Below are 12,124 nucleotides of genomic sequence, written 5' to 3'. Positions count from 1 at the left end.
CGCGCGGAGGCGGCGAAAGCGAAACTGGGCGGGCGGTTTCGCTTTCCTTTCTGCCCCCACTCCAGGACGCCCTGGCCTTTCGCCCCTCCCCCTGTAGCCTGGCCTGGAGGGCGTCGGGCCTCGCGTAGCGGGCAGCTAGGGGCGCAGTGGGACGCCAAGATCCGGTGGAGGGTAGGGCCTCGGGGTAGCCCGGGCTCTGTCCGTCCTCGGAGGGGGGCCCAGACAGGCACCCAGAGGCGCCCCTGCACCTGTTCTCTGCTCTTCCCAGCTTACTGGAAACCTGTCAGTCTCTTCTCAGGACCTGGACTGCAGAGGTGGAAAAGGCGCAGGGCTTCTCAAAGGAAGGCCCATCAGAATTAGGGGGCGGAGACCGGTTTAAAACGCACACCCTGGTCTCCATCCCAGACCTGCAGAATCAGATTTCCCGGGCAGAAAGCCCAGGAACCCGCATTTTAATGAGTCCCCCCATAGGATTCTGATTCAAGTGGTCCATGGGCCACACTTGGAGACTATTTCCTTCCCCATTTCTGAGCTTCCCCCTTTACTGACAGCTCACCGAAGAGCTGGGCCTGGCTAAAGCCTTTCCTGCAGTGTCACAATTGTTTCTCACAACAGCATGCGAAATGAGTATAATGACCTATTTTATAGCGAGGAAAACTGAGGCTCCGGGAGGCTGAGGCCCTATAGCCAGATCACAGAGCTGGTAGGTGGGGGAGCCAAGATCCGAACCTGTGTCTCTCTGCCCCCAGGGCCAGGAGCCTGAACAGTGCCCCACACTGCCTCCCAACAGCTACACCTGGAGTTTATGGATTCCTGGTGGGGTCTGTGATCCCCCTCCAAAGGTGTATGCAAATTTTTTCATGTCTATGTATTTTTCTAGGGTTTCTATCGTTCATTAAATTGTCAAAGGGGGTTTGTGATAAGAGGCCAAGTAGCTCAGACTGTCCCCCCCTTGCTGTGACATGGGGAAACTGAGGCTTCAAGAGAGAAACCACACCTCACTCAGCGGGCAGAGAGCTGGATGCCCAGCCAGCATTGATCAATGGCTGGCAGCACTGTCCCTCATAGGTACCTGTCAGGCGGGCCTTCTTCGTGCTCCCCACCCTCTGTCCTCACATGCCAGCTGCCACCCAATTCTGACACTTCTACAGTCACAGTCAGGATTCAGACTCAGGCCTGTAGGGCTCCAAAGGGTCACAAAGCAGTTCACATGATTACATACGAGTCGTAATGATATCTAAGCGGGAGTCTTGAGTGTGTCAGACAATCTCTTCATTTTTCCAGGTGACAGAGCGTAGTAATTAAGAGGGTAGGTCCATAGCCAGGGAGCCGGGATTCAAATCCCAGTCCCGCCACCTGCCAGCTGGTGACCTTCGGCACCAACCTGTTTCCTCCTCTGTTAGCAACACCTACTTCATAGGGTTGCTGGAGGATTAAATACGATGCAGGTAAAGTGTTTGGCACATTGCCTGGCCCATAGTGAGTGCTCAATAATGAGTGGTATTATTATTGTTGTTGTTGAGTCAGACTGTGGTAAAAGTAATGACAGAAGGAGGGGAGCAGCATGAAGGACCTGGAACATCAGATCAAGGTGCTTTGCTTTGTCCCATAGATGATGAGGCCATGGAGGCTTTTAAATAGGGGGACACCAGCAGAAACAGAAAAGTGTTTTAACCCCGGTGGATGGTGGCACCGCTGACCAGCCAGGACCGTAGGCTCCCCGCACTCTGGTGAGTCTGGCCGCCTTGCTGTCCACACACCATCTTACCTCGGGGACTTTTCGTGACTGTCCCCTCTGCCTGGAATGCTGCCCCCAAAGAACAAAACGGCTCACTCCCTCATTACCTGACAGATCTGTTTTCCCTTCTTTTAAATCTGTTTATCTGGTGTCTTTCCCACCAGAATGTCAGCAACTGTATCCCCAGGGCCCAGCACAATGCCTGACACACAGTAGGTCTCAGGAACATTTGTTGAATGAATTCAGACTAGGAGGGCTGGGCAGCAGGTGAAGGTTATTTCATCCATCCCCCTACCCCCAATGCGGGAATGTGGGCCTCCCCCACAGCCCTGAACACAGTGCTTGGTGCATAATAAGAACCCCATACAGTTGGCTGTTAGATTATAGCTATTTCAGACCCCTATCAACTCCAGGTTGGTTTTAGTTTAGGAAAAGTCAGCTCCAATGACCTCTGTTCATTCTTGGAGTAGTTTGCTGCTTTATTGGGCTGCCTTGAGGCCCTCCCTCCCCAGTGGCTGCCCTGGCCTTTAAACTCTAGGTAGGAAGGGTCATTCCCACTAGCTGAAGGGTGGATCTTCCTGGCCAGTAACCTCCAAGACCAGAAGGAGCTGCTTCTTAACAACCATCATGAGACTCAGACTGCCTAGGTTCAAATCCAGCCTCCCCTACTCCAGCTGTGTGTCCTGGGGCAAGGTCCCTGACCTCTCTGAGCCTCAGTTGCCGCCCGAGGATTAAGTGAACTCCTGTATGTAAAAGGTCAGGTGTGAGGGAGGCACTACAACACCTTACTAGCTAGTATTTGTGAATAGGGAGGGGTGAGGAGCTGGAGAGGAGGAGGGGGCATCAGGGAAGATGGGGGTTCAGAGATGGGGGAAGGGCTTCAGAGAGAAGGAGGGACTCAGGGGTCTTTTCAGGAGACCAGGGCTGGGGAGAGATGGGGGTGGGGGTCAGGGAAGTGAGTGTAGTCCCCAGAATTCAGCCCTGCAGACTGCAGTCACCGAGGGTGGCAGGCTCCCCAGGCCCTAGGGGAGACAGAGCCCCTCCAGTCCCCCTTTCCTGCAGGCTCCTGGTCCCTCCAGTCCTGCTGCCCCGCCTTTGCTGAATGACTGGGAGGCGCTCAGACAGGCAGCTTCTGTGTCTCTTTAATATCCTCTAGGCCCGTCCAACCCCCACCCCCCCTCCCCCTCCCACTCCTGCCGCCTTGGAGGGTGGAGGCCCCGGGGCCCCCTCCCCCAGCACAAGGACTAAGGCACCAGGTGGCTGCAGCAGGCCGGCCCAGACGCAGAGACGCACAGATGGCGGACACACTGACTGCAGACGCACACAAGCAAGGCGGGCATGGGGGCGGGGGCAGGGATCGGGCCGCCGCGGGGCTCCCCAGGCTCTGGGCCGGTCCTGGAGGCCGTGGGAGCCCCAGACAGCCCCCAGAGGGGACCAGTCGGGAGGAAGAGGGGTGCCACGGCGGGGCGGGATCCTCACTTGCCGCCTTTGCGGGACAGACACCGCGGGAGGCAAGAGAAAGTCTGCTTGACGCGCGCCAGCAGCGGCAGCGGCCGGTGGGCTTCCCGGGGCGTCCGTGGCACCAGGCGCTGCAGGGTTCCCTCGGAGGCCGAGGAGTGCGGCGCGGGGGAGGCGGCCGAGGTGACAGAGCCCTGCCGGCAGCGTTTGCACAGCGGCAGCAGCGCGCGCACCTCCTCCTCGTCGCGGAAAGGGCTCTCCCCGAAGCGCTCCTCCAGCTGCCGGCGAAGCTGGGGTGGGGATGTAAGAGGGGGCGGGGGTCCGTGCCAGGCCGCCGGCCCGGTCCCGTCCCAATCCTCACAGCCTCCGCGCAGCTGTGAGCTTCCCACACCTCGCTAAGCCCCTTCCCTTCCCGAGCATCCTCTTAGCCTCCGTTCTGAGTTTCCATCCCCCTCATTGAGCCCCCCTCCCCCTCTATGAGTCCCTTCCCTCTCCCTGAACCCCCTTCTCATTTGATGCTCCATCTTCCAGACCTGCTAAAGTCACCCCTCACCTGCACAGTGGGGACCACATGAGCCCCTCCCCCCTGCAGCAACTCCACTCAGGCAGAGCATCTTCCTCGCCTGCCTCCTGCCTAACGCAGCCCTGCAGACAAGCCTCTGGGTACCAGCCTGCCACCTGATGAGAGCCTTCCTGAATTTGTTGCTTCTCCCTCTCTCTGTCTCTCATCCCTTTTTCCCAGGGAGGCCTCAGTTCCTGACATTTCCCTGTGCCATCTGCCCAGTGGGCATAAGAAAAGGAACTGCTAGGGCCAGCCCCGTGGCTTAGCGGTTAGGTGCGCGCGCTCCGCTGCTGGCAGCCTGGGTTCGGATCCCGGGCGCGCACCGACGCACCACTTCTCGGGCCATGCTGAGGCCATGTCCCACGTACAGCAACTAGAAGGATGTGCAACTATGACATACAACTATCTACTGGGGCTTTGGGGGGAAAAATAAATAAATAAAATCTTTAAAAAAAGAAAAGGAACTGCTTTGGCCTCATCAAGGACCCCGGTGCGGGGGTGGAGTGGGGGAGGCACAGTTTCCCCCAAGGGGCCAAACTCTCAAATGCCTTCAGGTTCTAGGCATGTAGAGCAGGCAGTGCTGGGACCTGGTCAAATTGAAGGGTCCATAGTCCGGCCCCAAAAGCATTCAAATTCTAAATTAAAAAAGAAAACACCTGGCTGGCCAAACAAACTACACCTAGGGGCTAGATTAGCTCAAGGGCCATGAGTTTGAGACCACAGAAAAATCTTCTGTCAAGTGTGAAGCACAGGCTGAATTCTTTCCAGTCGGTGCTAAGCTCAAGTGGGAGGAAGAGTTTCCCACCCCACCCCTACCCCGGCCCCAGCCCCTACCTTCCGGGAGCTGCCCCAGCCAAACTCTTCAAGCTGCTGCCTAAAGCCTGGGTTGGGGTTGGCGATGGGCCGAGTGGCCTTAATGGCTTCAAGCACGTCCCGCCAGCCGAGCCCCGTCACGGTCATCACATATGCCGTCACGATGGTGGTGCTGCGGGAGATGCCTGCAAAGCTGGGATGCCCCCACCCCAGGCTTCGGATGAGGCCCAATCTCCTCTGTGCCACCCAGGCACCCGGTCCCCACCTCAGCTCTCCCGCCCTTGCCTCCTGAGCGCCAACCACAAGGAGCCTGCCGGGACCTGTCTTCCGCTCCAGGCCTTTACCCATGCTGTTCCCTCTACCTGGAGAATCCCCCAGGCATTCTCCCACATTACAGGCCTGAGTGAAACATCATATCATTCATTCATTCAACAAACATTTCTTGATTGTCTGTTATTTTTCAGACACTGGGGATAGAGAGGGGAATAAAACAGACATGGTCTCTGGCGTCCTGGGGCTTACAGTGTGGTTGGGGGAGATAGACACTAACCAGGGAAACAATTTCAGGTGGTGGTAACTGCTTCAAAGATGAGTCCGGGTCTAGGAGATGGTATAGGAGGAGGTATTAAGCTAGTGGCAGGGGGGCAGGGATGGGGAGGATGAGAGAAGGGGTTCTCAAGGAAGTGACATCAAGCTGAGTCCTGAAAGATGGGGAAGGATTAGTAAAGAATGTTCTGGGCAGTATGTGGGAGGCTGGTGGATGTGAAGAACAGGGAGATGGCCAGAGCAGCTGGAGCAGGGGAAGGAGGGAGAGTGGGTAAGAGACAAGGCTGGAGGGAGCTGGGCGTATGGCTGGGACTCCAGCACAGCCAGCCTGAGCCCAGCATAGGGCAGGTGCTCAGTGAGAAGTTACGGAATGAATGATATCAGCTGGGCCAGGGGCCCCTGGGAAGAGTCAGGGGTCCTGTCTCCCAGCCTGGGGTTCCCCATTGCCTTGTACTATCGCCACAAAGGCCTAGAGGGGAGGAGAGGGAGCTAGAACTATTAGAGGGTGCTGGTCTACCTGCATGACCTCACCTAGTCCTCCCAATAGCCTGGCAGGTCAGCATTCTCCCCATTTTACAGATGCAGAAGTGGAGTCTCAGGGAGAAACAGCCATGGCCATCGCCACACAGCTGGTAAGGGATAGGGCCCTGATTTGAGCCCCCAGTCGGCCTCTATCAGACGAATGGTGGACTGTCAGGCACTGTGATGGGCTGGAGAACATCTGTCACAGGTTCCTCTTCCCCATAGGATGAGTGTGTGTTCGGGATGGAGGACGGCCACTTACTTCCTCTACCCCCAGCCCCCTCTTAACTCACCAGTGCACAAGGCAGTTCCCCCCATTGAGGCGGCAACAGTGGATGAAGTTGATACATTCTTTGAAGTGCTTCTTGCTAGAGAAGAAAGCAATAGAGTAGGCAGCACTGGGGGGCAGGTCTCCTAGGAGTTGTCCCCCTCCCCATTTATGGGATTTCAAGAGACAAAGAGCCTGGGGTCCTCGGGTCAGCCAGCACGTGCGGTGAGTAGGCACCAATACTATCCTACGAGGTGCAGGTGTGTGTAAAGCAATAATGGGGGTGTTTCAGGCAGTGAGAGATGCCAATAACAGCAAATCCCACACAGAGACAGGGGCACCTCTCCAGTGGGTCCTGTGGATTCTATTTTCATGGAGGGTTTATCTTGACCTTTCAAGGAAATGGGAGGGAGGAGACACAGGAGTCCCACTCCTCTGGGGTCTGCAATCAGAGCACCTGAGGACAATGATGGTCAGCACGGGGTCGGGAGCAAGATTCCTAAGGGGCAGCAGTGTCTTGTCCGGGTCCCTCTCAGGCTGGGAGGCTGCTAATAACACGAACAAAAATCCCGCTTTCTGAGCCCCCATTACGCTCCATGCCCTGTCCTAGATTCCCAATCTGTGCTATCTGATCTTCGAAAGCCTCCTTGATGCTGATCGCACCCCTATTTTTCCTCTCAGAGAGGGGAAGTGATTTGTCCAAGGTCACACAGAAAGCAAATGGCAAAGCCTGGCCAGAACCCAGATGTCTTAACTCCAAGGCCAGGAACAGGCTGAGCCTGACTCTTTCCAATCCATTGGCGCATCTGATCCTGAGAGACAGGGTACTTTCTGCATTGCATAGCTGAAGAGCCTGAGCTCAGGGAGGTTAAGAGTCTTGGCCCCAGGCATAGGCAAGGGCATGGCTGAGACCCAGTCAAACCTGGGTCGGGGTGACCACCTGTGCTAGGGTCCCAGGACAGCTTTCTGGGCTGAGTCCCCTCTCTCCTTCCTCAGACCACCTCCCACCCCCCTATTGCCATCACAGGAAGTAGCTGTCTGTCCATCTGTCAGTCCATCCAGGGGAACTTACATGGGTACCTCAGGGGTGTCGGCCACTGGGATACGAAGGTAGGTTATGTCCTGCAAATACAAAACACACATGGGTAGTGGAGGGCCCTTGCCTGCACCCCCTTATCCAAGCTGGGCTGCCCAATCACCTTGTGACCCCAGGCCAGTTCCTCCCCTTCTCTGGGCCAAAGATGGTAGACGCCATCTCTCAGGGTCTCCCAGCTCTGACCATCTGTGGTTCCAGAACCTTTTGAGAGGATGGTATCCTAACCCCATAGGTGACTTGGGCATGAGGACTTGATAAAAAGGATCCAGGGACTCTTTATTTAATAGCCAGGAAAGGGCCACTTAAAGTGACTCCCCTCCAAATGAGGATTACAAAATTACACTTTAAGAAGGGCAAAGCAGCTTTTATTATCTTGAAAAGAAACAAAAACTATGAACATAAGTTTAGAGTTTATGAATTGTGGTTATAAAACCATGTGCTAATTATTAAAATAATCAAGGAATGAATTGTCAGTAATTTCTCCAACAAACTTGCTACAACATCCTTCACTATATGCTTAACCATCACTCAAGATTATCAAGATGATTTCTGCCCACGTTCCAAGAATCACTTGTCTCAAGGACCTCTCTTGGATACTCAAATGGCTCTTTTCCAGTGTCCCACGAGTCAGCAGCTAAGGGACCCCCGGCCAGGTCCTCATTTGTTAATGGCTTTGTGTGAGACTCCAGCCTCTCTCTAAGTCACTCCCCAAGGTCACACAATCCTGGATTTTTTGCAAGGTTTGCAATTTCACTTTGCAACACATTTGGCCTTGGCTTTGCATGGCATTATCAAACTGACTGGTAAATTCACCGATGGATGGGGAGGGAGAGCGCTCGTGAGAAGAGGGCAGGCCTGCGGAGCAGGGACTTATTTTGCAAGCAGTCATTTCTTAGTAAATATCTTCATAACTTGACAACCTTCCCCATGCAATCTAGTGACTGCATACTCCAAATTCTCCAAAACAAGCCTGCCCTGTGAAACAAAATCAGACTCCATTGATCTGAAAATTTCTTCTTTGAATGACATTGAAAATCACAGATTATTGGAGGTTGCTCATAGAGACCCTCAAATCTGACATATGGGGAAACTAAGGCCCAGAGAGGGGAAGGACCCTGCCCAAGGTCACAGAGCAAATCTGTGACAGAACCTGGTCTGGATCTCAGATCTCCAGAGCCCCTCTCACAGTCCTTTCCCTTCAGTGGGTGACACAGACTCTAACAGATAAGGAGGAAGGGGCTCTGTGTAAGGGATAAGAATATGATTAACTTTGTTATTATATCAGCTGTAATTTATTGAGTGCTTATTATGTGACTCTCAACAGCTCAGTGAGGTAGGTACTGTTATAAAATTCCCCTTTACAAATCAGGCAACTGAGGCTCAGAGAGATGAAGTCCTGTGCCCAAGGTTACAGACAAAGTGGTAAAGATGTGAACTTGGGCATCATGACCCCAGCACGTGTGGTCTGGATTTCCTACTTTCCTCCTCTGAGTCAGAACACCCTCAGCCCCTCTTTTCCAGGACCAGCACCAACCCTTCCAGTGGGGGCCATGCTTTACAGTGTGCAAAGCATCTTCCCCACCCGAAGCCCCTTTGCATCCTCACAATAGCCCCCTGGGGACTGCCCCTCTGGAGGCAGATAGATCAGAGGCCCAGAGAAATGAAGTTATGGCCCCAGGTCACACAGCAAGACACAGAGCCCAGAACCATCCATTTGGAGTCCTCTATTCAGTTGGGCAATGGGAAGCCCTCGTGGGGGCCTTTTTGTGGTTCAGTGTGAGGCCTCTGGGGTTAGATGGCCTGTGTTAACATTCCAGTTCCTTAGCTTCCTGGATGTGTGACCTTAGGCAAGTTACTTTACCTCTCTGGGTCTCAGTTGCCAAACAGGGACCAAATAGGGATGCTAATGTAAAAGAGGCCAGTTTTTAACCAAATGTGTTAGCATGGGTTAGGAAGGCAGCATAGGACCTGGCACATGGTAGGTACTTGATAAATGGGTGCTGTGGGGGTCTGAAGCCCCCTCCCCACCTATGCGCAGCCCTGGGTGGGGGTAAGGAGTACCTGCAGCAGAGGCTGGGGTGACTCGTGGATGGAGATGATGTGTGTGATCTTATTCCGGCCAAGCTGATCCGGGTCTTTGGCATCTGAAAGAAACAGGAGGCTTGAGCCAGTCTGGCAGGTGTGACTTATGTGTTCCTGATGGCCAAGTGAGGCGGGAGCTCGCTGCCCAGCTCGCCTCCTCACCTCTCCTTCTCCACCTTGGCCCACTCTCCGCCAGCTCCCTGCTCCATCGCCACCTCCTGCTCCTGGCATGACGGGTCTTGCCACACCCCTAGGTGTCAGTCTTGCCACTGGGTCACCCACAAGGAACAGCCCAGCATCTCCCCGGCCTTGCCCATGCTGTTTGTTCCATCGCAAACACCCTTTCCTGCCATATCCTTGACCCAGCAATTCTACTTCTAGGAATCTTGTCTACAGAAGGGTTTGGTCACACACAAAGCTGTGTGTAGTGGACGATGTTCTCTGCAGTGCTGCCTATAACAGTAAACACATTAGAAATAGTTAAAAATGGGAACACCCTAAATGTCCATCATAAGGGGATTGGATAAATAATGGTATATTCGTACTTGAATATTGTACAGCCACTAAAGTGTACCCTATGTGCTCACGTGCAAGGATGTCACAATATATTATTAAATGGGAAACACAGGTTACAGAAGAGCATACAGAATAGGTGTCCATTTTTGTGTTAAATATCACATCTGTATCTACAAAGATCTGTGGAAGATGACACAAAGGTATACCCCACACTGCTAACAGTGGTCATCTCTAGGGGCTGGATCTCCAGTGTCTGCAGAACTTTCACAATCAGGGTAGATAACACACACACTCTCCAACTCCATACATCCACTTCCTCATTCAACACATTCACTTACTATGAGCAGACTTGGCTGGCACAGAGGTATGGGGTCAACTTCATGGCCCCTGCCCTCACGGGGCTTCATACTTAAAGAGGATTCAGACCTTACCGAGCCAAATACTGAGAAATCAAGTGGCACAAACTGCTGAGGCGGCTCCGAGGGAGGAAGGGCCAGGGTTTACGCCAGCGGAGTACTGAAGCCCAGTGGGGAAGTGGGAGGATGGGGAAGGCCCCGCCCCAGTTCAGATGCCCCTCCCTCTCTGAAGCTTTCTTTGACTCTGAGGGCGGAAGTGACTTTTCCCACCTTGGGTCTCCCAAGCCCCAGACCAGTCTGTCTCCTAGCACAGGCCTGGGACAGGCAGAGTGCCATGGCCTTGGACAGAGCTGGCAGTGCTCACCAATGAAGTTTCCGAGGTAGAAACTTCTACCTCTGAGGAGGAGGTTGTGGGGGGACGGGTTCCCAGCTTCCCAGCTAGAAGCAACACCTCCAAACAGACCTCAGCCCAGAACCTCAGGGCCAGAAGAATCCTAAGAAGCCGGGGCCTTGTGCTGAGGGAGACGCTGAGGCTCAGAGCAGGTGCAGACTTGCCCAGCGTCCAGCATTCTGAGCCCTTTGCCCTGGGGACACTGCCCCGCCCACGTACCCCATAGTCCTCATGAGCTCTCTCCCCCTCCCAGCCTGGCATCGATCCCCTGCTCCCAGCCCCATTCCTGAGCGCATCCAAGGTGTGTGGGCCAGAGTGTGAATGGTCGACACAGGCCTGGGACAGGCAGAGTGCCATGGCCTTGGGACAGAGTGGGCAGTGCTCACCAATGAAGTTTCCGAGGTAGAGTCCGGGAAGAACCTACAGGAAAGACAGGCCGGGTCAGCGGGGTGGGGGCTGCACACCATTCCCACTCGCAACTGGGGTCCCACAGCCCCTCTCTGTCCCATGAAGGGTGTCTGGACCTCAGGAGTCAGGGAGCCATCTCCTCCCTCTCCTGGGCCTGGACTCTCTGTGAGAGGGGTATGGGGAGGACAGGAGGCGGGCACCAAGGGAGGCCAGCTTGGGTAGGGGTGAGAGGAAAGCAGAGGGAGGGCAGAGAGACCTAGGGGTAGAAGGTAGGAGGGGCACAGAGGAGGGGGCACGGGGAGAAGTGGATGGGCCAGAGTGGGTGGCAGGGAATTCAGAGGAGGAAGGAGTGGGAAGGCAGGGAGAGGGGGAAAGGATGGAGGAACAGCAGCAAAGAGAGTCCAAGGAGTCAGAGATAGGGAGACAGAGACATATGGAGACAGAGAAAGGGACTGGGAGAGAGAGAGTCTGGAGTGCCAGAGAGCCACAGGAAGACACAGCAAGACATACAGAGTGACAGAAACAGGCAGAGACAGAGAGACACCCGGAGACAGAGACCAGAGAGAGAGACAGAGACACGAACAGAGACAGAGAGATATGGAGTCAGAGAGAGACAGCCCCGGAGAGACACACAGAGAGATACAGACACACAGACTCAGCCAGAGCCAGAAGGTCAGAGGCGGGCAGAGCGACCCGGGCGGAGCCGGGGCTGGGGGCTGCGCGATCCCCGCCCCCCTACCTTGGTCATGCCATTCCCCATGATCCCGGGGGCGGGAGTCCGGGCGCACCCCCAGCTCGCCGCCCGGAGAACGCTCGGGTCACAGCTGCCCTGATGGCCCAAGCCGGGCGCCTGCAGCCTGGCGGGGAGCAGGGGGCCCGGCGTCCGCGGCCCCGCCCAGCCCGGCCCGGCCGCCGCCGCCACCGCCCGCCGACCCCCGGCCTGGGAGGGAAACGATGGTGAAGCTGCCGCCGCCGCCGCCGCCGCCACCGCCGCCGCAGGCTCCTCCTACCCCCTCGGTCATGTGGGCCCCCCTTCGTGGGTCGCGGCGGGGGGCTGGACAAAGCCCCAGTGTGCCGGGCCCGGGGCCCGCGGGACAACGGCAGCTTGTTGGGGCCGCGTGGGGCCGCCACCTCCGGAGGTGGGGGCGGGGGCGCTCCCCCCGCCCTGGCACTGTCAGGCGCGGGCGGGGTGGGGGTGGGGGACGGAAAGAGCCCCCAGCCGAGGGCTCAGAGACTCCGATCCCAGTTCCGGCGCTGCCTGGACCTCCCTGCGGGCCCTGGGGCAAAGCACCCAGCTCCCTTGGCCTCGGTTTTCCAGCAGAAACGTGATGGGGGTTGGACTTTGATCGCTATGGGTCCTCTGATTTT

The 12,124-nt window shown here is 55.8% G+C and overlaps 1 protein-coding gene across 2 annotated transcripts; it reads right to left on the bottom strand.

The window, feature by feature from the left end:
• Positions 1-2,927: 2,927 nt before the first annotated feature.
• On the bottom strand, positions 2,928-11,854 carry DUSP15 (dual specificity phosphatase 15). 2 transcript variants are annotated; one of them, XM_058562971.1, is made up of 7 exons: positions 11,496-11,854; positions 10,735-10,768; positions 9,065-9,147; positions 6,980-7,029; positions 5,933-6,007; positions 4,593-4,764; positions 2,928-3,486 (listed from the first exon to the last, which is right to left on the bottom strand). In XM_058562971.1, exons 1-7 carry the CDS (start codon positions 11,514-11,516, stop codon positions 3,214-3,216), a joined length of 708 nt encoding a protein of 235 aa, XP_058418954.1. In that variant the 5' UTR covers positions 11,517-11,854; the 3' UTR covers positions 2,928-3,213. The 2 variants fall into 2 exon arrangements, with proteins under 2 accessions (XP_058418954.1, XP_058418955.1); XM_058562972.1 differs by lacking the exons at positions 10,735-10,768; positions 11,496-11,854 and adding an exon at positions 10,322-10,336.
• Between the last annotated feature and the right edge of the window lie 270 nt (positions 11,855-12,124).

This window comes from Diceros bicornis, chromosome 19 (genome assembly GCF_020826845.1).
Source record: "Diceros bicornis minor isolate mBicDic1 chromosome 19, mDicBic1.mat.cur, whole genome shotgun sequence".
Taxonomy (NCBI): Eukaryota; Metazoa; Chordata; class Mammalia; order Perissodactyla; family Rhinocerotidae; genus Diceros; species Diceros bicornis.
Note: the sequence above shows the minus strand (reverse complement) of the source record. Positions and strands in the feature narration are given on the sequence as shown.